Genomic DNA, 27,003 nt, shown 5'->3' on the forward strand with positions numbered 1-27,003 from the left:
GTTCTGGGTTTGAAAAAGGCCCACCACAAATGCTTTTCTGCTTTCTATATGAAAGTAGCTTTTGAATGTGACCATGAGAATCCTAGAGATGGTGCTGCTTGTGAGTGTTTCTGGTACCTCCAGTTCTGCCTCCTGAGGATTTGGCTGGAAGGGTATTTCTCCATCAGCACAAAGGGGAAGGCCATCTCATGTGTCTGCCGTGATCTGCCTTGCTCGCACTTGCTGAGGATAAGGGCATACCTGCTGTTCCTTGCTTTCTTGTTGCCAGAGTGTTCATACTAAGCAGCCCAGGAGCATTCACTCAGCCCTGAACGTCTTGACCATGTTTTTGATCACTGTGACCTTAATTTTAAAGTATAGGCCAAGTGTTGTCAAGTACCTTGGCCATGAAGCAGAGGAGGGTGCTTCCTTCAATCCAGTAGGTCCTCCTGAGGGGACCACACTGGCTGAGCTGCCACCACTGCCACGATGAACCCAACTGCTGTTTATGATCCCATTTTCTTTTTCTTTTTTTTTTTTTTTTTTATATATGTATGCCCACACAGTTCCCAATGTTGGATATTACTGCGTGAATAAAGCAAGGATCGGTGCCTCTTGTATAATTAGTGCTCCATTGCTTTTGTGTGTATGTATGTGTGTTTCATTTATTTCTTTACTTAGTGGGACCCCTTAAGGAAAGGCATGGGACTTTAGAGTTTGGTGACAGGTTGGTGATTTCAACCCTAGTTTTAAACTCCATTCTCAAAGCAGATTCTCAGGACTGATCCTGCCCCTTTAAAATATTCCAGTTGAGATACTGTTTGATTAAAATTAGATTGACTTTATAACTGAACCCACTGAAAATGATGGATTGCCCTAGATTACCCATACACAGTAGCATAGGCCTCTTCTGTCTCTGCTACCTCTCACTAACCACAGCCCAGCTGGAAGTAACATTGCCATGGAATGACAAAGCAATCAAGGGTTTCTGATCAAGAGCCAGATTCTAGTTGTCAGAAGGGTACCAGACCATCATTTCCAAAGTGTCTTGGGGAATGGTATTGAGGACTATTCCTAATTATGCAAAGGGAAAAAAAAGGACAGGGGTTCCTGGTTAAGAACTGTTAGAGAATAAGTAAAGTTTCATAACTGTCTGAGGGAAGTCTTGATATGCTAATGGGCATTTTCTTCAGCACAAACATGCAGTTATAGCTCCACTCTTTAGAAGACCCTCTGCAGACTCCATACCCCTCACCCCTACTTACAGAAAAGCTCTTCAGGTCCCTGCCCCGTTTTATGATATTGTTTCCCCTCGTGTATCCCCAGTGCTGAGAGCAAGCAGTACCTAGAAAGTTGTAGGTGTTGCATAAATATTTCAATGAGTTTCTTTAAAGGGAGTATAGAACACACAAATTTGTAGCCCCTCTCCACTCCTCTCCCAAACATCTTGTAGGATAAGTGTTCTACAGAAAAAAAGCTGGGCTGGACAGCCTGGAAGAAGTGCTGCTGTAATGTGTGAGGCCCCAGCTCTGCACCTGGGTTCTCCCATCTAGATCCTTTGCCCTGACAATGTCAAGGTTTCACATTTGTTTTTTTTTTTTTTTTTTGTCTTTTTTCGTGTCCGGCAACGGATCGCAACCCTCAGTGTCGCGCCTGTACCGGACCGGGACCGGCAACGGGATCGCAACCCTCGGTGTTGCTCCCACACCTCGCTCAGCCAGTGAGCGGGAACCGGTCTGTATGTGGGATCCGAACCCTTGGCGGGAGCGCCACCGCGCTTCCCAAGCGGCGCACTGTAGCAGTGCGCCACCGGGCCGGCCCAAGGTTTCACATTTGAATAGAAAGATTTTGCAATGGGTTCTTAGAAGTTGGGTTTTGTAGTATGTGTGGTCTTTTTTAATTGAGAAGATGAAATTATAATTTAAAATGTCAAATTCCTGTAATCATACCACCAAACAACCTTTTAGTATCAAGACCATTTTTCCAAGTTATTAATCTTCATAATTTTAAAAGACTGTGTAAAGAGTCTGTTCATTTTATGCCATAGTTTATTAAATCAGTACCCTAATAGTGGGTGCTTGCTAATTCTTGATAATGCTTGTTGAGTATGGGCTTTGAACAGTCCAGAGTGGCAGTCCTCTTGTGCTTTTATTATCCTGTATTCTCATCTATAAAATGGGAAGCTGCCTACCTCAAAGAGGTAAAGTGCTTAACCCAGGTCTGCCGAGCACATAGAACTGTTTTCCCCTATGGTTTACTTAGTCTGAATTTCCAGGGTGGGATTCCAGAGCCATGGGGCAGGAGACTCTTTATGGCTGATAGTACTTGTAACCATATCCCTTTTCCCAAAGGATGGTACCAGTTGGCCCTGCCAAGTGTGTGCTTTTCACATCAAATCCTGGGGACTAGATACTGCTTCTATTTTTGACTTCCCATTGACGATTGCTCTTGGGATGATTGCTTGTCTCAGTGATCCTGATGAACCCTGCCACCTTTGGCTGTAGGGACACCAAGCTTTTGCAAAGATTTGCAACAGAGGTATAGTCCTTGGAGTTCTGTCACACTAATGGTGGTGCTCTTGAGAGAGGAAAAAACCTGTTGGGTCCCCTGTTGGGACCTGTTGGTTTCCCTGCCTCATGGCAGGGAAAGGACTTGCCATGGTTCCTGACGCTTTCAAACCCTCCCTGGATAACATAAGATACTCCAGAACCCTTGTAAAATCACTGCCCCTATTTAAATTTGGCTTCTATATTGTTAACACAACATTTGAAGCCATTGGAGGATCATCTGTTTTAAAGGATAGTCTTCATATTAAATGACAGCTTTAATGGGCATCTTTTAAAATTAAATTCATCAGTTGTAGATTTTTATGAGCTTTTAATTGAGCCAGAATTCAAATCAAAGCCAAAAATATCACATGGGAGGTTGGCCAGACTTAATCATAAGTGGCAACAGCTTCAGTATAACTATTTTGGCCTCTGAGAATTATGACTCATTTTTGAGTCTCAGATGTACCAGTGTACTATGACATGCCTCTCACATGGCCCAGAATCTGGGCTATTCTTAAATAATAATTTGTATAAGAAGTGGCTAACTGCCATAGTCCTTGCCAAGCCCTGTTCTAGATGCTGTATATACAAATTAACTCATTTACTCTTCACAGCAACCCTTTGAAGTAGGTGTACTATTATCCTCATTTTACAGATGGGGAAATGGGGACTTAAGCACTCACCCAAGGTTGCATAGCTGGTAGGTGGTGGAGCCAGGATGCAGCTCCAGACTTTTGGCTTCAGAGTCCGTGTTCTTAACCACTCTGCAATGCTGTCCCTCTCAGACTGTGTAAGTTCAAAAGTATTGTCTGAGAGCAAAAGGAGTTTAGTCTAGTGGAAACAACAGATAAGCCACCAATGGTAAATATACTGTGGTAAAGTGATAACTGGAGTAGCACATGGGAGGGGCAACTCTAATTCAGGCCAGGAAGGTGTTTTTGAGCAGGTGACTTCTGGGCTGTGAGCTATAGAGAACAAGGGTTAGCCAGTGGGAGAAGACAAAAAGCATTTAAAGCAGAGGCAACGTGTAAAGGCACAGAAGCCAGACAGCACAGGTCTTTCCACAATTAGTTCCATGTGGCTTGAGACTAGGGAGCAGATTGCAGGAGGGAAGATGTTGAGCTAGAGAAAAGGAGTCAGATCATGGAGAGCTTGCATGCCATGCTAAGGGGTCTGGATTTTATTCAGTGGGCAGTGATAACTGATGGTGGCAAAAGGGAAAGACTGGTGGGAAGTAAGTGGCAGGGAGACCAGTTAGGAGGTTACTAGTCCAAGTTAGACAGGAAAAGGGTCTAGCCTAAGGCAGTGGGGGGTGAACAGGGTTTAGAGCCAAGACATACTATGGAAAAACTAACCTGACAAATAGAAACAGAGTAGAAGATGTTGACAAGGGCAATTGGATAGACAGTGGTACCATTCCCCAAGATGTGGGATTCATGAAGACTGGGGCCAGAACAGGGTAGGGCTCAACTGACGTCATTGTGGACATTCAAGTGCAGCTATCGATGGGCATCTGTATATATTCCCTGGTGCTCATGGGGAAGTGAGTTAGAGATGGAGGTTATGGAGCAATGAGTGGAGCCTGAAGCCATGGATCAGGTCATCTAGGGAGCATGTACAGAGAATGAAGAGACGATGGAAAGGTACAGGAATAAGAAGAGTCAACAAAGGAAACTGATGAGTGCACAGAGGAGGAGGGCCAGGAGAGGCTTGTCAAAAAAATTGAGAGGAATTTCGAAGAGTTGTTTATGACGGGGATGGGGGAAGGTTTGCATCCTGCCTCCACCTTCTTCTGGTGACGTGATCTTAGGCAAATTATTCAACCTTAAGTCTCAACTTCCCAGTCGGTAACATGGGATGAGTATCTCCACCCAGGGAGGGTTGTTGTGAGGGGTAAATGAAATAATGCAATCTGTGTAAAGGACTAAGCAGAACACGTAATAAATGCTAATTTTTACATATATTCCTCTTTCTATAGAGCCAAATGCTGCAGAGGTGGAGTACAATTAAGAACACAAAGGTAGATGCTGGATTGTTTGCATTTGCTCCATAATTATTTAGTTGACCAAGTCACACATTCATTAAGACTTTTATGGGCAAGAATGAATGAGATAGTCTCTGGCCTCAGGCAACTTCCTTGTGTGGTCAGGGGGGTGGACATTGGGGAGTAGGGGTTGGAGGAGACACTGAAAGTGGAGTTTGAGGGATGAGAGGGCTAATTGTTGGAAGGGACTGGAGGATGGGGAAGAGATGGGGTCCAGGTCAGGAAGTGAGAATGGGTGACCCTGACAGTTTCTGTTCCATGCATCCAAAAAAACAAACCCACACACTTGCCTAGACAAGACCCAGCTTCTGCACCCTCATGGAAGCACAGATCATCTGGGCTCCCACAGGAGGTGCAGGGATGATGAGTGTGTGCAAGGAGGAGGTGTCCATTCACTCACACAGCATGGAGGGTCAGCCAGGTTGCCCCTGGGCTTAGTGACCGGCCAACATGCCACTCTTGAACACAGTAACTCAAAGATGGAACACTAAAAAAGGCCTTTTTGTCATTATCTTCCTTTGCCTCATTTTTATTCATTTTCTCTTTGTAAGACACCTGAAATACTTTTTTGGCCAGCCAGTTACAGGGATCCAAACCCTTAACCTTTGTGTTCCAACACTGTACCCTAACAAACTCAGCTAAACAGCTAGCCCCTGAAATGCTTTCTGGAACAAGCAAGGTAGGGGTACATATTCATTTATATGGGTTCATATTCATTAACAAATTGTGGTGCTACTTCTTAAGAAAAAAAATCACCAGAATCTGGATTGGATTAGGTGATAATAAATGCTCTCATTTGTTAAGTATTGTCATAATAAGGATGTACTCTTTCCTGTTTTTTAGATGAGGAAGATGAGGCTCAGAGAGGTTAAGTGACTTGCCTAAGGTCACACAAAGTTTGGACAGGAACTCGGTTCAACACAAAGTCTAGATATACTCTTAACCTACCCCCTAAAGTAGAGCAAGCTATTTAACCTCTTTGAGACTCAGTTTGTTTTGGTTATCTACTACTGATATATAACAAACCATTCCAAAACTTAGTGGCTTAAAACAACGATCATTTTATTACTATTCCTCGTGGTGCTGAGCGTTGATTGGGGTCAACATGGCAGTTCTTACTTGGTTCTCAGTCAGGTGGTGGCTGGGCTGGAGTCATCTCAAAGACTTCCTCACTCATACACCTGACAGTGGATACTGGCTGTCAGCTGAACATGTACACATGGCCTCTCCACATGGCCTGGGCTGCTTCACAAAAATGGTGGCTGGGTCCCAAGAGCCAAGAAGTGGAAGCTGCTAGTTCTTAAGTGTTAGACTGGGAAACTGGCATAGCATCACCACTGCAGTATTCTGTCCATCAGAGTCCCAATAAAGGAGAGGATAGAGATATCACCTCCCTATGGGGCCATGCCTTGAACCCCCTCCCCCATCAATAAAATGGGCATAACCACACAATGAACACCTGTTGTTTTTGTCAGCCAAGTCTCCTTTCTGCCAATAATAGAACCCTTGTCTTCCTTTTAGGGATTCTCTCCTCTCCCCCTCTGCCCTTACAGGCCATGCTCAACCACCACTTAGAACGAAACAGATTCCTGATGGAGCTTTTGAACTCCCAAGCCCCCGTATCTTCAGATCTACCCCTGAACTTTACAATTCATGAGCCAGTAAACTTCCTCCTGCTTAAACAGGTCTGAGTTCAGTTTCTATAACTTGTCATCAAGTTCTTTCTATATCCACCTAAGGGTGATTGTGGGGATTAAGTAAATGTAAAATGTGCATTTTAACAGCAGGTAGTCAGGAAGTGGTTATTATTAAGGAATAATTTTATTATGAAGAATCTGGGCACCAGTGGAGGGATGTTGATTTGCTTGAAGCCCTCATGTATCGAAGATCCAGTTGGGATCCAAACCCAGGACACCGGGCTCAGAATCTGTTGCCTTGCTCTGCCTTCTGTATTTCTGTGGTCTTGTCAGGCCCACTATATGCGCTGTCCTTCTGGGACTGGATATGACCTTATGGGTCAACCTGGCCAGGGTTGGCAAATATCTGACACTCATTACCCATGTTTCAAGTCTTTGCCCATAAGAGACATTACTATCATGTTACTGTTTCCAAATAGTCCAAAAGTTGCTCCTAATCCTCAAGAAGCTCTACAGGCAGCCACTACTAAACATTCTGAGTTAGCCAGTGTAATGAGGCCTGAGGTTGATAAGAAACAAATCATGGCCATATTTTGAAGCTCCTCCCACTCAGAGGAATTTGGGCTTAGCCATGTGACTTGCTTTAGCCAGTAGAACCTTACAAACAGGATCTCGAAAAGCACTGTTTATTGGGGCTTGCCCTTTCTTGCTGCTCTGAAACCCACTGGTGTGAAGAATCCTGGGTCAGCCTGCCAGGTGCTGGGAACCTGTGGCTCCACTGCTCAAGACAACCACTTGACGTGGGTAAGACCAACCAGCCCCCAGCTGATCTGCCAGCTCACTACAGACACATGAAAGCTGCCAAGCTGAGCACAGCCCAAATTGCCAGCCAAGTCACATAGCTGGGATCTAATAAATATTGTTTATTAAAGCTACTAAGTGTCAGGGTGACTTGTTATACAACAGTCAGTAACCAATATATGACCCACTTACTATCCCTGATCTAGGCCAAACCCTCATTTAACAACTGAGGAGACTGACCTAGCAAAGAACAAGACTTGCCCAGGGTCACCAACCTTTTTGGCAGCAATAAGGAGGAAAAGCCCTGGGCCTGTTACCTCACACTCCAGTAAACCCAATGGCTACTGTATTCTGTCAAGATGGCTGCTAGGATCACAAATGAGGCTTCAAATCTTGAAAACATCTAGAGATTGGTCATTTGGGCAGAATCTGGTATTGCATTTCTTCACCACCTTCTTTTAGAGTTTTCAGAGGTTAGACAGGAGACTGTTGAGCAGTGGAATGAAAGATGTCTTTGTTGGCCCAAGACTCAAGGAGCAAGGGCATGTGCATGTAGGGTTTTGGATGCCAACCTCCCACTCAAGGGCCCAACTATAAGCTTTCCCAGGGGCTGTAGTACAGAGGTTTTTCTGGGGTTCCAGAATGGAACTCCCATTCCCCCTTTGTCCACCAAGTCCTGGTGCCAGGGTGATTAGGCACGGCCTTATGGGGATATGGGTGAGGCATATGCTTCCTGCTTTTGAAGGTGTCGTGGCCACTGCTGTTCTTCTCATGGCCCTCCAAACCTGACATACTAAAGAAGCCCACAGTTTCTGCTGGTCTACCCTGCCGTCCAAGCTCTGAAAAGTGAGTGCCTCAGTAAAGCACTACATGGTAGGGTCTGCAGTGGGCATACAGCACATAGCACTAGGCTCTGGGAACACAGTGCTTAGTGCTATATGCCTTCAGTGTGAGGTTCACCAGGCTCCAAACCCCCTTCTTGGACTTTGCCCAAGTTCCAGTTCAGGGCAGCTATTCCTCATGCTGTACACATGGGGACATGAAAACCCAGGAAGAGCAGTGACCTGTCTGGGTATACAAGTGGGTCTGCTAGAGCTGGCTCTGGCTTTCTGGGAGGTTCAGGGATTGAACAGATGTTTTCCACTGGGGACTCTACAGGGGAATGGGGCACTCCCTGTGAACCTAGCCCTTTTCTCTTGACACCCTCTTTATGTCTCCAGATTGAAGCCTTTTGTTTTGACTAAGCTGGGCCAGGGCCTTGGCCCAGCCTAGTTCAATTGGGCCTATTTCTCACCCTATGCCTGATCTATCAGTTTGAAGGCCTCAGCCTCTGCCGTGAGGCTCTTTACAAACCTCTACTCCCTCCTATGCTCCTGCCCAGGGTCCCTGGCAGGCAGACATGTGGGAACTGCAATCCCACTGGGCAGCTAACAGAAGGGGCAGAAATATTGCTCCAAATCATATGAAGAGACAATGGCCAAGAAGGGACTGGGGGCTTTGGCTCGGGCGTGGGGCCAGAACCCTGGCTGCCTTGGGGCTGTCCTGGTCAGGACTCTGCAGAGCTTGGGAATGCCAAAGCCCAGAGCCACACTGGGGCTTCAGACTGCTGGCCTACCAATGACAGTAGCAGGAAAGCTGCCTAGTGAGGGACACATGAGACAACACAGACTTCCCCGGGGAGCCTGAGCACTGTCCCAAGGCCAGCCTCCATCCTCCACCAAAACCTGAGCCAAAGCCTAGGGTTCCAGAAGCGTTGGTGGAACCTATGCTATAGAACTGGTGGTCTGAAAAAGGGAATTTTCAATAAGGATCCCAGCAGGCCTGCAAACTTTGAAGAACATGTAAAGATGGAGGAAAAGAACCCAAATCCTTTCCTGAAAATGGGACTGAATTTCCTTTGTTGGGAGAAGGCTACCCAGAGGAGGAATAAGCAGTTCCTGAATTGCAGTCGGCTGGTCTGGGGGATTATCAGAGGTGGTGACACTAGAGCAGCAGCTTCATGAGTGGATATTACCAAGGTGGAGAAAGTAAGAGCAAGAGGAGTACGTGCCAGGCTTGGAACAAAGCATGTTTCTGGGTGCTGCCCTCCCACAGCCCCACACCAATGAGACCAGCCTAGGTGGCCATATTGGTATTGCCCAGTTCATTGGACTGGGGTGGGTGCTTATAACCTATGACTCAAAAAGATCTGCTGTAGCAGTTGTTTCTCTTTGGGGAACTTGAACATGGAGAGTCAATTCATTGCAGAGAAGGAAGGGGAAGGGGGGTGAAATTAGGAGGATGTGATGGGCCATGTGTAAGCTGTAAAGAAGTGGAAGCTTGAAAGAACCCAGCCAGTTGTTGGCGAACAGGGCAAACGTCGGGTGGCCCAAGACATGGGCAGACAGGTCATGTGTATCCTGATGCAAATTTCCTACTGCTTGAGGTAACCGGGGTAGTGCTCTATTCCTTGCTACCAAAACTGCCTAGAGTGTGAAGGACTTTCGTGTTTTCTGAGGCTGAGATGTGGGGTTTGGGGGGAGGAGAGTAGAAAAGAGGGGTGGTGACAAGAAACGAGAGGTCAGAGCAAGCAGGATCATGTACCCCACATTCAGGAGCTGGGATTTTGTCCTGATGATGAAGATCCAGACAAGAGTATTTTACACAGGGAAGGGACACGTTTCAGAAATAACACTGTAGAGGGCGGTGGCTGGTGGGAAATGGTGTAGGGGAGAAGCTGGAGATTGGGGGGCTGGTGAGAGGACAAAGTCCAAGAGAAAAAACCATGGTGTCTGAAGCCAGGATAGAGAAGGTCTCTGAGGAAGTGGTGGATTCTAGAATCATTTTAGAGCTGGCAAAGACCAGACTTAGTGAGAAGCTGAGGAAAGAGATGAGGCCTTGACTTACTACTGGGTGACCAAGTGGGTCACAAGCACTTGGCGCTTTAGCCAGCAAGGTGTGCTCACAGGCACTAGCACATCTGACCCTCCCCAACAGCCCTATGGCCATTTTAGCTGAGGAAACTAAGGTTCAGATGGATCAGTATTAGGCACCCTAGACAAGACTCCCTGCTAGGGAGCAGAGAAGTAGGTGAGAACGGAAGGGGTACACCAGACTGGCTTTCTAGTGGGCAGAAGGGCCAGGACACCTTCATGAGAAACAAACCATCCCATCTCAGAACAGGTTGGGATCCAATCTCTTTATTGTCAAGGTCCCCTCCCTGTGGCCCCCCTCCAAACCTATAGAAAAACCCCAAGCCTGGGAGTGTCCTGGGGAGGGAAGGCAGAGTGTGAGGAAACCCCTGTGCTCTGCCCTCTGGCCGGGGCAGTGCAGACAGGGAGGGTGCATAGGGAAGGGGGAGGCCGGTAACTCCACCTGCAGAGGATGTGGCACTGGCTGTGATGCACGGGGGAAAAAGGTGCCTGCTGCCAGCTCTCCTCTGGTACCCGCTGAGGAGTGGCATCCAAGGGTGGGTGCCTGGCTTTAGGCCTGGGACAGTGATGCCCCTCTCCTGCTGGTGGCCACTGCTCCTGTAAGGCTGAGAAAGAGAGAGACAGAGAGACTAAGGTTGAGAGGAAGAGACTCTGGTGTTCTTGATATCGGGGGAAGAAAGGGTGGAATGATGTCTGCAGACTGAAGTATGCTTGCAGTCTGGCCCTGGTCTCATATAATTTTCTGGCCACATAACCTTGAGCAAGTCTCATGCCCTCCCTGAGTCATTTCCTCACCTGTGAACTAGCTTGACAAGGTAAAAATTAGGCTCCCAGGTAAAACAAACTATGAAGTTCCAAGAGGAAGACTGCATATTTACAACTTCCTAAACTTAACTGTTCTGGAAGCCCTTGCTGGTGGAGCATCTTACAACACCAGTGTGTCATGAACCAAGGTAGCTCCCCGGCAGCACAGGTGTTTGAAACCTTCCTGCACCTAAGTTTGTCTTATTCTGAACATGGTCCTAAGAGAAGCGGTCAGAAAGGAGGCAGAGCTAGGTGTGATCTGGGTTTCCTCTAGGGTAGGGCAGAGCAGGGTGCTGAACGGTGGCTAGAAAGTAGGCTTTGAGCCCACACACCACTGTGTCCAAATCCAGGCTCCACCAATCACTACACCTTTGAATCTCGTGAGATACGTGCTGTCTTCCTGCACCCTTCAGTGCCTCTGTTTGTACATCTGCTATACTGGCACTATCACAACCTTGTGGGGTTGTAGATGAAATCAGATAAAACAGGTGCAGCTTGTACACAGGGCATTTCCTGCCCATGACAGGATCAAGCCCAAGCCCGTAAGCCTGGCAAGTGAGCCCCTTCACAGTCATCACCCTCTGATGATGAGCAGCGTCCTCTCCCTATGATGCAGAGCTGGGACTGCAGCCACAGGAGGCTCTTGGCCTCGCCACACACCAAGGGCTGTCACAGCTCTGTGCCTCTGCTAAGGCTGTTCCCTCAGCGTAGAATGCTTCTTCCTCAATCATGAGCAGACTCAGCTACACATCATCTCTTCCACCACCTGGGCCTCCCTCTACTGTCATCCTGCTCAACACTGGGTGGTGAGGGTTTGTGTCCTCCTCCACCAGACTAGGAGCTCCTCAAGGGTGGAGACAGGCAACATGGTTCAGAGTGTACTTGAAGGAACCCTTGCTGGGTGGGCCTGGCTAGCCCACCCAAAGCTATGCTTCCTCAGCCTGCCAAGCCCCCTGCCACAAATGGGTGTGGCAGGATGGCTGGCTATGGGGAGGGCCTTCATCCCTGGGCACTGTGCTACCCTACCAGGTCTGCTTCATGACAATTTCTGCCCGACCCATGAAAAGGTACGACCTCCACTCCAGTGCTTCCCTACCCCCTGGCCACCAGGATCCCCGTACCTGCTTACTGTAAGGCCCCATCCTCCATGTCTGTGTCCTGGCTGTGCTCCTGATGAGGAGGAGAGAAGAGAGACCACACGTCACTCACTGAAAGCTCTGAGTCCTGCCCTGGGCCATCTGTCCAGAAAGATCCTGGGGCCCAGAGTGCATCTGAAGTATACAGTCAGAAAGGGAAAGTGACAGCCAAGGGGAATGACGATGGGACCAGCCATCAAAGCTGACTTGAGGTCTTGAGAGGATGGTTTTGTCTACAGGCAAGACAACGAACCAGTCAAGGGAGTTCTATGGGTGGCAGATGACACATTTCTGTGCAGAGAAACCGTGGATCAGAACAAACCTTATAGACTGGTGAGCTCCCCATCTTTGGGGTATCTAAGGCTTCTTTAGGGCCTTTATAGAGAACACTATGCCCGAGAGAATATGAGGATGTATCAGGCTAGGTTGAAAGGAGCTGGGCACTCTTGGGCATGAGGAGGACCTCTTGACTGTCATGGCCATGAGCCCATCTGTCCTCGTGCTGGAACCCATCAGTGATGAAAAGGAGAAAGCTCCAGACCTACTGAAGAGGTCTGGCCTCCAATCCTGGCTTGGTATGTTAGTTATGAGGCCCTGCAAGCTACTGAACCCCTCTGAACTTCAGTTTCCTCACAGGTTAAAATGTGGGAACAGTAATACTTTACATAGGGCAGGACTGTTGCTAAGGTTAAATGTAGTTAGAAAGAATGGACTACAGGGTCTGGTGTTCAACTGAGTGTTCATTAAGTAAATGAGTAGCAAGTATACAACATACCTTACAGACTAAGAGTCTAATCCATCTCTCTACTCAACATAAGCTCCCTGTTAAATTCCAGTAAAAGGGAGCACTCACTCTCTTATTAGACAGCCCACTTAATGCTGAAGCAGCAGTGGCTTTTAGAAAATTCTCATGTTCAGTTGACACCCACTTCCCTGTGGCTTCCCCAGGTAACCCCAGTCCTGCTCTCTAGAACTCTGCAGACACAGTGTGCTCCCTTGAGCCCACATTTCCTCTTCTCCAACCCACACACAGAGAATGGAGGCCAGAACAGGCCCTGGGCTTGGAAGCTGCCCACTGTCTGATCAAATACTCAGTGGGACTTCAGACTGGTGGCTGAAACAGGTAGTTACCCCCTGCCCACTAGAGCCCACGCAAGGAGGGAGGAGGGTGTTCACAGGGGGCCAACCAGCTCAGAGGGTCCCCTTTCCCCTGCTGCGAAGTCCCATTCCGGCCCTTGACAGCCCCACCCTCGGCGAGGTCTCACCAGCTCCTCCTCGCTGTGTGTCAGCAGCCCCTCCTCGTCGCCGTCATCTCGAGCCTGAGCTTCTCCCTGGGGTATGCCTGCCTCAGAGGCTATGTCCTCTTGTGGGGCCGGTGGCCGGCTGCTACTGCCACTACTGCCACTGCCACCACCACCGCCAGTGCCACTATCACTCTTCTTCTTGCCATCTTGAGGGGGAAGAGGTGGAGGAGGGAGAATAAAACTCAGCCTGGGGCAGCTACCCAGGGCAGCACCTCAGCAGAAGCTGGCCTCAGCATGTGGGTTCAGGTGGAAAGGGAGCTGCAGGGCTCCTGGGATCGGAGGCTGCCCCAGCCCTTCTCCCCATGTACTATCCTCCCCATGCTCTGGACTGATCATAGAGCTGGGTGAGAACTCTCAGCGACTGACCTGGGTTGGCCTTTTGCTCCTTAGCAATCTGTTCCAAACGGCCCAGCAGGGCGTCGATGTTGGACTTGATCTGTGTCAGCTCTGTCTTGATGGTCTGCAGCTCACTGCTCTTTACTGGGAGTGGAGGGGGGGACAGGGCTGTCATCGGAGGCCTAGGGGCTTGACACTAACACAAAACCCAAAACCCATTCTGTCAACCAGGAAGGCAGTTCTTTTTTGGTTCTTTTCCGATCCAGGGAAAAGGCCTCCTCCTGAGACTTTCTGGAGGCCACCCCCATAGTGACCAGCCACACTTCTAAACCTGGCTATCTTTTCCCTAGACCTCTCAACTCAGAAAGGGGCAGCAGATGAACAGGAATGCAGGTATGTGGTATGTTCCTCTGTGTGCATCTGAGCAAGACCATGTGTCTTTACTTGTGTTATAGGATGAGGTCTGTCTCCAACATGTGTAAATGTGGGTCTTTTGCAATCAGATTTCCTGGGTGCCTGACTGCAGTGAATGTGGAGCAGTGGGCCTGTATAGACATGTCCTTGTCCTTTCTAGAGGAAAGATGACACCATCGCCTCACTGGGCATCATGTCACAGCACTGGACTCTCTGTGCCCAACCCAAGCCCCTCCTCCTCAAATGTCAGCCGTTTCCTCTTAGAAATGCATGAAAATACTCACTTGGTTGTGTTTGAGCTGCAGAACTGTGGGAGATTTGTTCCTTTATCTATTTTCCAATGTAAAAAAATGTGATTCTATTATTTTGCTAATAGTAAAAATACAAATTATCTAAAAAGAAAATATAGTCACTCACACTTGATCTTGGCTGAGCCGGTGGTGATGGCAGTGGAGCGGGCAAAGAGCTTGACTGGTATGGTAGTTTTGACACGCCGAGCCAAAGGGACTGTAACCCGGGGTCGCTTCACAGGGACTGCCCTGGGCACTGGCACCGGTGACAGGCGGGCCCGATAGTCGAAGAGCCTGTGAGGGCAAAGGGGCCAGAGGCTGCAGCATGGCCCATGGCCACCAGGGGACACTGTGGCTCTAGCCCAATGCGTGTGGCTGGTGAGGGGCCAGAAAGCCTGCACTACACACCTCTGCCTGCTCCCAACAAGCCCTGGGGTGAGGAGGATGGGCTTTCTGGACCTTGATGGCTGCGGGGATCCTCACTACATCCACCTCTCCTACCAGCCAAGCCAGGTAAGGGTGATGAGGCAGAAGATGGTAGTGGTTATACCCTAATTCAACAGAGTAGCAAACAGACTAGCCCCAGAAAAGGGCCCCCTAGATTGTCCTGACACCCAGGCCTGCTGTATTACATGACCTGGCTTCTGCTCAGTCAACTGCCACCCCAATCTCTGGTCAGAGTTTGAGTTTGCAAATCTCCTCAAAGTAGCACAAATCCCCAGCTAGGAATGGAAGTATGGGAATAGAGGCCAATCCCTGAGCCTGCCTGAGCCTGTTTCCCCACCTACCTAATGAGGATGGCTACCCAAATTCAGTGTCTACCCAAGTCTGCTGTGAGGGTACAGCATAAGATAACTTGTTAATAAAAACACACCTTAGAAGGAATGACAGGTGAAGGGACCATGACCTCAGAGACATGATGGGGCTAGACTCTAAGCCCTTTCCTTATTCTGGGCCTCCTTAATCACCCCACCCTTCCTGCTCCACTTCAGAGATAGAGGCCATGGGCCTGCAGGGTATCAAGGTTCAGGAGCTCAATCGACCTCAGGGCTCCCAGACTGTGTGTTGTGTCCCCAAAGCCATCACACAGCCCTCTCCAGAATGGCTTCTTTTCCTGCTGACCAGCAGAAACTTAGCAGGCTGAGAAGGAGTCTCTCCCAACCCTTTCTGCAGGGAACCACAGCCTCAGCAGTTCCACTTTGGGACCACTCTCCTGATGACAGCCAGGAAACCTGCCATCACTGGGCAATTCAATGTCCCATTCCTTGGCATGCCTTTGTTCAGGAAGCCCCTGCCCTAGGGATGGTGATGGCTGGAGACAGAGAGTCTCTGGGAAAGGATCCAACCTTGGATTCAATCCTGCATTTCTGCCCCCAAGGGGAGGGGGCGGCTCTGGCCTTGGTCAGAATCACTGAACCACAGAATCCCAGAGCTGGAAGGGCCCTGAGAGATCACTTGATGCAAGCCTATTCCACAGACTGGGCAGGGGATTTGCCCAAAGTCACATAATCTATTCAGTGGCAGAGCTGACATTAGCACCTAAGTCTTCTGATTCCCAGGCTAGAGCACTTCCCACCACACCACTGTCTCCTGAAATCATTCACAGATGAGAAAACCGAAGCTCAAAAAGGTTCTATTCTTCCTAGGCTGCTGGTGGGGGTGGGCTGAGCTGGAGGAAGGGAGGAAAGGAGGAGAAGTTTGGGTCAGTCTCCTCCATGACTTCCACTCAAGAATGTAGCTACTGCTGCTAGAGTGGGAACCCACAGCCTCAAGGCTGGATTCTGGGTGGGCTTGGGGTTGGAGGGTAGGACACAGCCCACTAGAGACTAATTCAGACCTCAGGGCTGCTGGCTTGTTGGCTATAATCATAAAGCCAAGAGGCTCAGAATGAGCTCTGGGGTTCCTTCCAGCTGGCTGGGCACCTGAAAAGTAAGGAGACTAAAAAGCAGAAGTAGGAGGGCCTAAACTCCCTGCTACTGATGCTGGACCCTGTTGTGTATTCCAACTGGCTATGTTCATACATTCCTTGGCTGTCCAGTACCCTCAAGTCTCACCACAGGACTAGGAAGAAAAAGGGCAGTCAGAATGTTAGACAAAGTGTGTTGCGTGGTGTGGTGGTAGGAGCTCTGACGTGGGCACCTGTGGAACTGGACTCTAGTCCCAGCTCTGCCACTGAATTGTGGGCAACCTCGGACAAACACCTGTCCACAACTCTGGGTTTTGTTCTCATTTGGACACCTGAGTGGGCTGCACCAGCAATCTCTCAGGACCCTTCCAGCTTGGCTGTTTCATGCCTGGGCACGCCCCTCCCCTGCTCACCTGCCGTAGAACTCGTCCCGGTAGTAATCATAGTCAAAGCTGTAGCCACTGGGGAAACAAAGGGGAGAGGGCCAGAGCTTAGGTATGGCCACTCAGCCCATTCTCCACAGGCTCTCAACTCCAAACGTCTCCCCAAGTTCTAGGCTCAGCACACCATCACACCAGCGTTTACTCCCTCTTCGCAAAGAGGGACCCATTCCACCCAGACAGACAGACAGACAGACAGACAGAGCGCCCCACCTGTATATGGCAGATGCTGCTCTCTTTAGCCCCTTGGGTCTGTTGGGCTTGGGCTCTCCAGCCATGTTGATGTCTGTGTGGAGGGAGGAGGCAGAGTTGGAATGCTGGCACGACAGCAGTGCCCACACAAACACACACACGCACACACACACATGCACACACACACACATGCCATATGCACCATACCTATGTGCATTATCAAGTACACTCATGGAAACACACGTCAGGCACACAGAAACACATACAGACACCTGCTCACACACGTTTACATAACCAGGTAAGAAAGTCACACACACATAACCTAAGTACTCTCAAGTATACTCAGAATTGGCTACAACATCATAGGCATAATTGCCCATATGCAAATGAGTCAATGCACATCCACACGGATATTCTACCAAACATCTTTATGGCTAGAATGGTGTACAGGATAGATATCTGGGAAATGAATATATGCATATCTGTTCACATTTAAGTATATTCTGACACACACTACACCAACACATAAAAAGGTATGTATCCACATGTTCTCCACATGTTCAAACTCATCCATATACCTTGTATTCAGGAATACATATATAGATATCCCTTCTTAGACACATATACACAGAAGTATGTGCACATATACAAACACTGTACACACTCCAAGGCTGACTACTAGCATGGTCACATGACATATACGTAACATGAAGACCAAGGATACCCGCTTTGTCCTTGTGCTCCCAGCCCATCCTGCTGGCTCTCAAAAAGAGTTCTAACCTAAGTCATCTGTAGCCCAATGTAACAGGCTGTGCTAGTCCACTCTGTACCTTTTCTCTGGGGAATCTGCATTTTAAATAGAACCATAAAGCTTATCATTAAGAAGCACTGAGAAAGCAGGAACAGTACAAAAGTGTTTTCCAGGGGCATCTAAAATTCTCCCCTATACACAGCAATTTTATAACTACTTAATTTATAACTTCAATTTATTTAAGTTACAAAATCTCACAGCAGTGGTTGGGGAGGAGGATGGAGATGGAGGGCTAAAAAGGGAACTGGAGAGTGAAGGACAGCAGCTACTCTGAAGAATACTATGGAGAGAGGCTTACCCAGGTTCTGCCCAGCCAGCACTCGCCCATTCTCTCCCAGCACAGCTGCCCGGGCATGGCGCTCGTTGGCATACTGGACAAAGGCATAGCCCTTGTGCACAGAACAGCCAGCCACACGGCCATACTTGGAGAAGATGGTCTCCACATCTGACTTCTTTACCAGAGCTGTGTTGAGGTTTCCAATGAAGACCCGAGAATTGATGGACTTGGGGTCATTCTTGTTGGTTACATTGCTTGTCTGTATCTTCAAGGACATGGTGGCCACCTGGAAGAAGAGAGAGCCACTGTGAGGCTGGGTCCATAGTTGGGCTCAAGGGCTGCCCATGACCCACCATCCTGACTATGCTGGATTGCTTGATTTCCTACACACACACTCCTGCAGCATCCAGCCTTCCTGTTTCAGCTCTTGTTTTCTTGTTATATTACCAAGAGTTACCACTTACTGGCTGCTGACCTCATGGTGGGTGCTTTACATGTCCCCTCATTTGGTACTCACATGGTAAGTAAAGCCACAACATTTATAAGGGAGGAATCTCACATTCAGAGAGGTCACAATGTTAGTGAATGGCAAGGCTGGAATTTGAACGCTGGTCTACTTGACTCCAATTCTTTTGAGCCCACCCCTTTTTACATGCTCATCTCAAAGGTTACCCGATTCAGGATCTAAATGTGAAGATCTTCTACAGCTTTTCTTCTATTCCTTCAATGTAGAGCTATGGCAAAGAGGTCTCATGGTAATTGCAAGTAATGCTACTCGGAACATACCATATTATGAAAATCATTCAATCTGATTCAGACATAGACCAAGCTATGACTGTCATTATTGGTACTGGCCATTTTGAAAAAGGTGTGCTAAATAAGCCTTACTGGGCATTCACTGGGCTATGGATGGCATACAATATTCCCAAGACCCCACAAGTGAGTATTATAATTATTATCCATATTTTTCCAGGAACTGAGACTCTGATAAAGTTCATTAACTAGCATAGTAACGGGCATTCAAACCCAGATCAGTCAGTACCTAAAGCCCATTTCTTTCAACTTTACCACTCTGCTTCCCAGAACTAACGCCAACTTAAATACTACAGTCTAAGTCAGCAGATTTATCTAAGAATTTTTTTATACTTACACATTCAGATTTTGTTCTGTTTGGTTTAGAAATTAGACTGCACCTACTCTTTGCTCTCTACACTCTGGCAATGTCTTTTACCCCAAAGCACTGCACAAACCTATCCCGTCCCTGGACAGGTTACACCTGGGCATAGGCTCTGGGGAGAAAGAGAGAAAAGGCTCAGTTTCAGTAAGAAAAGCCTAAAGTTAAGCCCTGGCATTTATACTTTCTGGTTCAGTCTTCGGCTCGTTGGCTTGGGTTGGTGCAACTCACTATCTCAATACCCTACCCTACAGCCATTTCAGAAGATGCTAAAGACACCAAACAACGTGTACAAAAAACTCTCATTAGCCTACCAGCCTATTTACCTAATATTTGGGGGCAGGGGGGCTTCTATTCAGTGAATTTGAGAAGGAAAGTCTATCTTTTGTCCCACTAGGGTTAGCAACCCTTTTCTCCTAAATCCTTCCTGCCTGGAACCTAGCACCTTCTGACCAGCAGGTGGCACTGTTTACAAGGAAATCATAGGCTAGACATGAGGCTGATTCTGAGGAAGAAAATGCTCTTAAGACGGCTTGCAGTAAGCTCAGTGGATAATATACTGGGATTAGGCGTGCACCATCTAGATGAGAGAAGGGGGCTGAGAGGATGCCATAACTGCTACTGATGAAGGGGTTAGTGCCAGCTTTGGAAATGACAGACTTTTGGAAGGGACAGATTCTTGTTACTCCAATCATTATCAGTTATGTGAAGTACACAAAGGAGATTACCCATGAAAACACCTAACATGCTGTCCATATGCAGCAGGAAATGCTCAATGCATGGTGGTCCCCTTGGACTCTCCATTCCTCACAATTCTGACAGTCCCTCTCCTACCTGGATGACAAGCTTCAAAGATCAATTCCTCATCCACCCATGGGTATACAAGAAGTTTATGGGTCTCTGTGGGCATCAGATGATTCTCTCCTGGGTGGTTCAGCTCAGAGATATGAAGTTTTGGCCGAAGAAGATGCCACCTGCCTTGGCGGGAGGGAGCCAAGCAGGCCTGGTGTGTGGACTGACATAGAAAGAGAAGAGGGAGGGATGATGGTTCAGAGATCTGTTGATGACTGCTGGCTCTGCCATGGACCTGGCAGGGACATGACAGTTGTGAGTTCCCTCAGATGTCCGCCAGGAGCCTCTAATACCACTGAGCAGGAAGCATTTGCTGGTGCTAGCACTTGTGCTTGGTACTGTGGAGAGATCAGCACTTACTTCTTGGCTGGTAAGCAAAGTTTGGCCCTACTCAGTCTTTTCTCTTATCACCTGGGGTTTGAGACAACGTACATAAAAGGACTTTGCAAACTGTGAAGCCCTTTAAAGATTTCATAATTACTCAGACCACAAACACTTCTCTATTCTACTAACAATGACATTTGTGGGCTCATTCTAGATGAAGGTCAGGGTCAGACTGGAGCACATTCTGTATGATGCCAAGGAGAGGCAGCCAGAAGCCATGTGAAAGTTAGTTTTCACATTAAAGTTAGATTTCTGATCTGTAGAGAAGAGACTTAGGAAGTGTATACGTATGGCTGGTCTAGGTGAGGAATATGAAGGCCCACCTGCAGCATGCTCTAGGTACCCAACCCCTGAACTCCCTATCTAAACAGCCCCCAATCTGCTTTCAAGGTCTGCACACTCTTTTGGAGGGCAGGTTATGCAGATTCTCTAAGCCCAAGGGGACATGTATCTGTGAGGACATAGAAAGGTTTGACTGACCACACAATGTCCAAGTGAGGGATGGAATTGGGGGTAGAAAATGAAAAGAGGGCAGGCCCAGACTAGATCTCCCTGAATCGTCACGTTTAGGTATAGAATCCCAAAGAGTCCAAGAATTCTAAATTCAGACATGGTCTTCCAAGTTGTTATAAACAACACAATTTGTTAGCTTCACTTATAACCTTCAAATATTTGACACATGGTACATGGGTCCTCATTTGTACTCTTACTCTACCCTGCAAATGTTAGAAGCAAGTCTGACAAAGGCTGGGGCACAGTAAGTGCTGAATAAATGTTAGAAAAGAAATGGCAAGGATATCAGGAGGTGGTAAGAAGGGCTAGCTGAGGCCTGCCTTGAGTGGTGGGGAATAGTGGGGGCAGATGTTCACAGGCACCCTTTTCTTTTTTTTTTCCTTTTTGTCTTTTTTCGTGACCAGCAATGGATCGCAACCCTCAGTGTCGCGCCCGTACCAGACCGGGACCGGCAACGGGATCGCAACCCTCGGTGTTGCGCCCGCACCTCGCTCAGCCAGTGAGCAGCCGGTCTGTATGTGGGATCCGAACCGTTGGCGGGAGCGCCACCACGCTCTCAAGCGGCGCACTGTAGCAGTGCGCCACCGGGCCGGCCCCACAGGCACCCTTTTCTAATCTCTGACCCAAACACCCACCTCCACAGATCAACCATTCGCTAACTCAACCCCACAACCCAATTCTTCCTATGCTTTACAAACCTTCCCCCTAACTTAGAGTGGGAGCCCTAGAAAATATCGACATCCTATTCAGCAGAAGCTGCCTGACTTGATAAGGTATTTCCCCTCCTGGGCCAAGCTCTGCCTCACAGATAAGCTGTGTAATGGAAAGCAAGGTGTCTGTAGCCTCCCAGAGGCCCCTGCTTAGCAATGAGCTCAGGAGAGGTAGGTAGAGGGATTATTCTTGATGGTGGTGGGCAGGGGAGGGGGAGAGAGAGAGAGAACCAGATTTGTTCCTAGAGACTTCTGCAATGTCAGATTAGTAGGGACCTTAGTGAGCATGAAGCTTATATGACCCATGGATATTGGCCAGGATGCCATAGCTAGTGAGTAGCAGAGGCAGGATTACCCCATGGGTCCTCTGACTCTAAATTTAGGGTTCTCATATTCCACTTTTCCTTTTGGGCTGGTAAGAGACAGGTCCCCCCAAGACAGTGAGGAGCTGGGAGTGGGCACAGAATCTCAAAAACATGTTATGTTTGAGAAAATGGGACTAGCTCCCAAGTAAGTGTCTTCACCTTTACCTGCTAGAGAAATAATTGCTGCATAAAAGCTGGGCTCTTACGCTCATTAAAACTCGCCAGGGACACAGGCTTTGAAATGCAATTTACAGCTCAAAGGGATGGGCTTGCTTCTTCAGGCTATTAAAAACAGAAGAAATTTGGCAAAAACAAATCGTTTTTCCAGTTTAAACATTTCAGATGGAAACTATGTTTTGGAACACAAGCGAAGCCTTAACATGTAGAAAAGTGACAGGGCTTTGTAAAGGTAGAAAAGCCCTAAAAGGTATCTGAACTTTGGGTAAAGGAGACCTCCAGAGATCCATCACAGTAAGAACAGCCTCTAATTACTAAGTGTCAATGATGTGTCAGAGACTCACATTATTTAATCCTCACAACAGCCCTGTTAGGAAGGTTTCTTAGGGACACTCCAATAGGCTCAGAGAACCAAAGTAACTGGTTAATAGAACAAAGCCTGAGCTGGAACCCAAGCCTGTTTGACTTCAAAAACAGGAATCTGCAGGGGCAAGATTGCGCATTCATAGGAATGCCTTGAGTACCAATTTCCAGAGTGAGAATATGTTACCTTGAGTCAGCCATATATACTCTCCTTGGTCCTTGGTCCCCTTTTCTATAATTCCTCATATTTGTACAGGACTTTAGTGAACAAAGCCGGTTTATACCTGCTGTGGTCTGAATGCCCCTCCTACCCCCAATTCATTATGTTGAAAACTAATCTCCAATGTATTAGGAAGTGGGGTCTTTGGGAAGTGCCCTTATAGAGGCCCCAGAGGGCTGACTTGCCCATTCTACCAAGAGAGGATATGGCTGTCCATGAACCAGTAAGCGGGCTCTCACCAGACAATGAATTTGCTGGTGCCTTGATTTTGGACTTCCCGGCCTCCAGAACTGTGAGAAATAAATTTTTGTTGTTTATAAACCACCCAGTTTATGATATTTTGTAATAGCAGCCCAAACAGACTAAGACAATATCCTTTATCCTGAAATTGTTAGTCCCATTTTACAGATGGGAAAAAAGCTGAGAATCAGCAAAGATAAGTGACTTACTTAAGCTCAAGCAGCTAGTGAGAGAAGTAGCTAGCGACTTGAATCCAGGTTTCTTGTTTCAACACCTTACATGCATGCCACTGCCTCAACAGCTGTCCTAAGCCTCTGACTCTGCTATGTTACCTCTAATGTACTCCTAATCCTGCCGATCAGATTGAGTCTAGCCTTTGGCTTGAACTCTCAGGCACTCAGCCATCAGAATGCCTACTCCCCTCTCCGTAAATTCTCTCCAGCCCTGGACTTCTTCCTCTTGAAGTGTTCATTTCAAAGGACGAGCTGCTGCTCTTGTTCTCGCTACCCCAGTGTTGTTCAGAGTCTCCGTATTGGCCACTCCTGCTGGATATCTCTGTCCTATTCTTATTCTCCTGCATGGGGATGAGAGTCACAGCAGCCTGTGGCTAGCTCTCTGCCCTTACATAACACTGGGGACCATCTGGGTGGCTTGGAAGGAAAATAGCAATCAGTGATGGGGAGATTATTTCTGGAGAAAGAAAAGCAATTAGACTAATCAGCGTCCAGGGCCTCCTTGGTCCAGAGGCTCCTGGTTACCAGACAGCCAGGGATGACAGAACATCTATTAATCTCATTAAACTCGCCAGACCCTGGCTCATTAGGATTGCCTGAATGATCATTACTGGCCAGACAGGACTAATTTCCCAAAAAGAGTTCTTTAGTTCCTGACCATTCCCACTCCCGTAAGAAATCTCAGCTCCCAGCATGCTGAACACTGGGTGCATGGAAGTGTAAGGGCTACAGGCCACAGGTCCAGAAGGCTTGGCTTTATGCTGCTGTCCTTAGTCACGTGACCTGCAACAAGTCATGTAATTTCTCTGAGTGTTATCATCCATATTCTGAAAACAGAAGTAATCTTTTCCCTGATTACCTTTCAGATCTGATACAAGAATCAAATTGGGCTAACTGATGTGAAAGTACTCTTTGCATCAGTAACGTACTTCAAAAGGATACAAGATTATACCTGTATCTATTATTACCCAATTCCCATCCCGTTTACTCATTCAACAAACATTTCTTGAGCATTCTTTCTCCTCTGTGCTGGCACTGTGGAGATGCCAGGAACCAGACAGAGTGCTCTGGGGCCTTGTGCTCTACTTGCTTTTCAAGGAGCCCTCTTTCTCCAGGAACCTGTTTTTTGATTTTTTTCTAGTAAGAAAGGGAAAATGCATATAAAACAGCAAAAACAGCACAGGCTCTAGAGTCGGACAGGACTGAGTTCCAATCCCAAGCCCTATCACTCAGAGCTGTAACCTTGGTCACATCCCCTTAACCTTGCCCGGCCTCAGATGCCTCAACTGAAAACGGGAATTATACTCACCTCCCAGGATTAGGGTAAGGATGAGATAATGTGTGTAAAGTGCCCAGTATAATAGCTGGCATCAGCAGGTATTTAAGAAACTGGATAACCCAAACACCCCATAAAAGCAAATGATTCTTTTTTTTGGGGGGGGGGGGGGGGGGGGGGGGAGGTAATTGGCCAGTACAGGGACACTTGACCTGGGTGTTACAAGGCTGTGCTCTAACCAACTGAGCTAACTGGCCAGCCCTGAAAGCAGGTGATTCTAGCCCAGCATTCTAGTCCTCTACATTTCAGCCCTAACATTCTTTACCCATGTCATCTCCCAGTACTCCACACTTTGCCTGAGAATAAGGGAGTCAGTAGTAGGGAGCCTATGCATGCTCTCTCCCTTGTCCTAGTATCTAGAACCAAACCTAGAAACTTCATAAAATTGCCCCTCCTCATACCTGTCACCGTATGGGGGGTGGGAAAGGATAGAACACTGGCCAGGAGGGGCAGCCCTTGCAGAGCCACTCCTGCCCCTCAACTATACTGTGATGTATTTAGTCCTATACTATAACACTGGTGTCAGCATCTGGTAGGTCCTGAAAGGACACCCCAAAGCAGAAACAGAAGGCAGGGATCAGCCACATTTATCACTCCCTGCAGTGTGGTCTGGGTATATACCCTACCTTGCCTGCATCTTGCACACGAGCTCTACCCTTGGCTGTGGCCTTAGGCTGAGGCTTAGCCTCTGTGACAAGTGCCCCTTCGAAGCTATGGGGGAAAGGCAACAAGGGGTGGGTAAGTGACAACCTTAGGCCTACAAATCCCCAATACTGAGAGTCAGGGACTTACAAATGATTGTTAATCTCTTTATTTTTGCCAAAGAAATCATGCAAACACCTACTTATCCATCTAATCTTAATTATAAATACCTAAATAATGAGCTAACTATGGGTCAGACAATTAACAAATGAGTTGTTTATTTATTCATCCAGCAATTGGTCTGGTACCTGATCTCAAGCAACTCCCACTCCAGCAGGGGATATCCACCATGGCCACAAAGCACATGTGCCTTAGGATGGAGTCCACTGACCCAGAAGCAGCCCAAGCAGAGCACCCTGGGAGATCAGAGAAGGGGTAGGAACATCATAGAAGGTGCTACCAAAAAGGTAGATGTTTAAGATGAATTCTCACTGGGTGGTGACAGGTTTTGTCTGCTAGGAGGAAATGGAGAAACAATGTATAAAATGTGTCCCTTTCTCCTTTTTGATCCTCTTATCCTCCCCTTTGTCCTGCAAGTATATCCAGGGTAGGGCTGGAAATAGAAGTTTGAATGTTTTCATTACTGTCTCCTGTTCCCTTGGTAGATGCATACTTATTCTTGTCTTGAGGAAAAAGGGAACATACAATTTAATATGCAGCAACTTTATGTCAGGCACTGCGTTGGAAGCTTTACACGCATAATTTCTCATAATCCTGATTACAACCTAATGAGGTAAGTAGTACCATCTTCACTCTACAGATGAAGACAGTGAGACTCAGAGAGAGCTTAAATAATTTGTCCATAGTCACATTAAGTGGCACGATTAGAACTGAAAGATCCTAAGCTTGCCTGATTCTAAAGCATGTGCTCTTCCCACTCCACTAGATTGCTCCCACTGAGCCCCCATTCACAGGACAAATGGTCCTAGTTTTGCTGCTAATGTGCCACATGACCTTGGGTTGCGGACCATGTGACCATAAAAGACTTTACCAGGGCTAAATGTTAGTGATTATTATCATGATCACACATTTGCTGAGCACTTACTATGCACCATGAACTGCAATAAGCCTTCTGCTATAAGACAGGTTGTAGTATGTGTTGTGACCATTTCACAGACAGGAAACTAATGCTTAGTCCTACTCAAGCCAGGAAATGGCAGAGCTGGAACAAATATGTGAGACCAGAGTGGTCTTAATCTTGGCCCAGAATGGCTTCAGTGCTGGGTGTGCCTGTACGTGCCTGGGGTCAGTTTCTTTCTCTACCTCCTACTGCCTTCTGATCCTTCTGACACAAACTCATGGAGCCACGGGGCCTTACTAAGGCTCGCTCTCAAGTCCAAGAGCCAATGTGCACTCGCTATGAGCCTGGGAGATGGCTCTCTCCCCTCCCGCTTCCCATGCCTTAAGGGCCTGGCTCCTCACAGTGATAATGTGGAGAGATTAGTCACTGCTTGCTGTTGGTTGATTATAGCTATTCTTTTCTGTAAATGAAGTTTAAAAGTCATCAAAGGTTTGTCAGCTGTGACTTATGAGCCTCTTTTCCACAGGGAAGTCGGGCAGTGACAAATGCCCCTCTCATTCTGCTATCCATTACAAGTCGAAAGGTGCCATGTTCCAATTACTGGAGACCCCGATGGAGCTCATGGAAAACCCTGCTCCAGGCTGTGGTCATTACTCAGGCCTGGCAGGGCTGCCAGTAGAGCTGCCCTCAGCCCAGGCCCTATTGGATAGGAATGGAATAAGAGCATTTCTCTGACTTTGCAAGCTGGCTCCTTCTACCCTTTAGCTTGTGTTATCCCTGTTGGTTTATGCTAGACATATTTCACAGACAAGGAAAAACATGGGCACCATGTGGGCTGTCTGAAAGTACCCTGATCAAGACTGCCTAAGACATACAGACAT

The 27,003-nt window shown here is 47.7% G+C and overlaps 1 protein-coding gene across 2 annotated transcripts in view; it reads right to left on the bottom strand.

Annotated features, from left to right (window-relative positions):
• Window positions 1-10,173: 10,173 nt before the first annotated feature.
• RALY (RALY heterogeneous nuclear ribonucleoprotein) overlaps window positions 10,174-27,003 on the bottom strand; it is an 80,863-nt gene continuing 64,033 nt past the window's right edge. For both annotated transcript variants that reach the window (XM_008568192.1, XM_008568193.1), the window contains exons 2-8: window positions 17,854-18,118; window positions 16,766-16,838; window positions 14,334-14,500; window positions 13,533-13,646; window positions 13,128-13,312; window positions 11,848-11,896; window positions 10,174-10,527 (exon numbers count right to left, since the gene is read on the bottom strand). In XM_008568192.1, coding sequence (XP_008566414.1) covers window positions 11,852-11,896; window positions 13,128-13,312; window positions 13,533-13,646; window positions 14,334-14,500; window positions 16,766-16,838; window positions 17,854-18,109 — 840 coding nt within the window. In that variant the 5' untranslated portion in view covers window positions 18,110-18,118 and the 3' untranslated portion in view covers window positions 10,174-10,527; window positions 11,848-11,851. The remainder of the gene's footprint in view (window positions 10,528-11,847; window positions 11,897-13,127; window positions 13,313-13,532; window positions 13,647-14,333; window positions 14,501-16,765; window positions 16,839-17,853; window positions 18,119-27,003) is intronic.

This window comes from Galeopterus variegatus, unplaced genomic scaffold (genome assembly GCF_000696425.1).
Source record: "Galeopterus variegatus unplaced genomic scaffold, G_variegatus-3.0.2 Scaffold386, whole genome shotgun sequence".
Classification (NCBI taxonomy): Eukaryota; Metazoa; Chordata; class Mammalia; order Dermoptera; family Cynocephalidae; genus Galeopterus; species Galeopterus variegatus.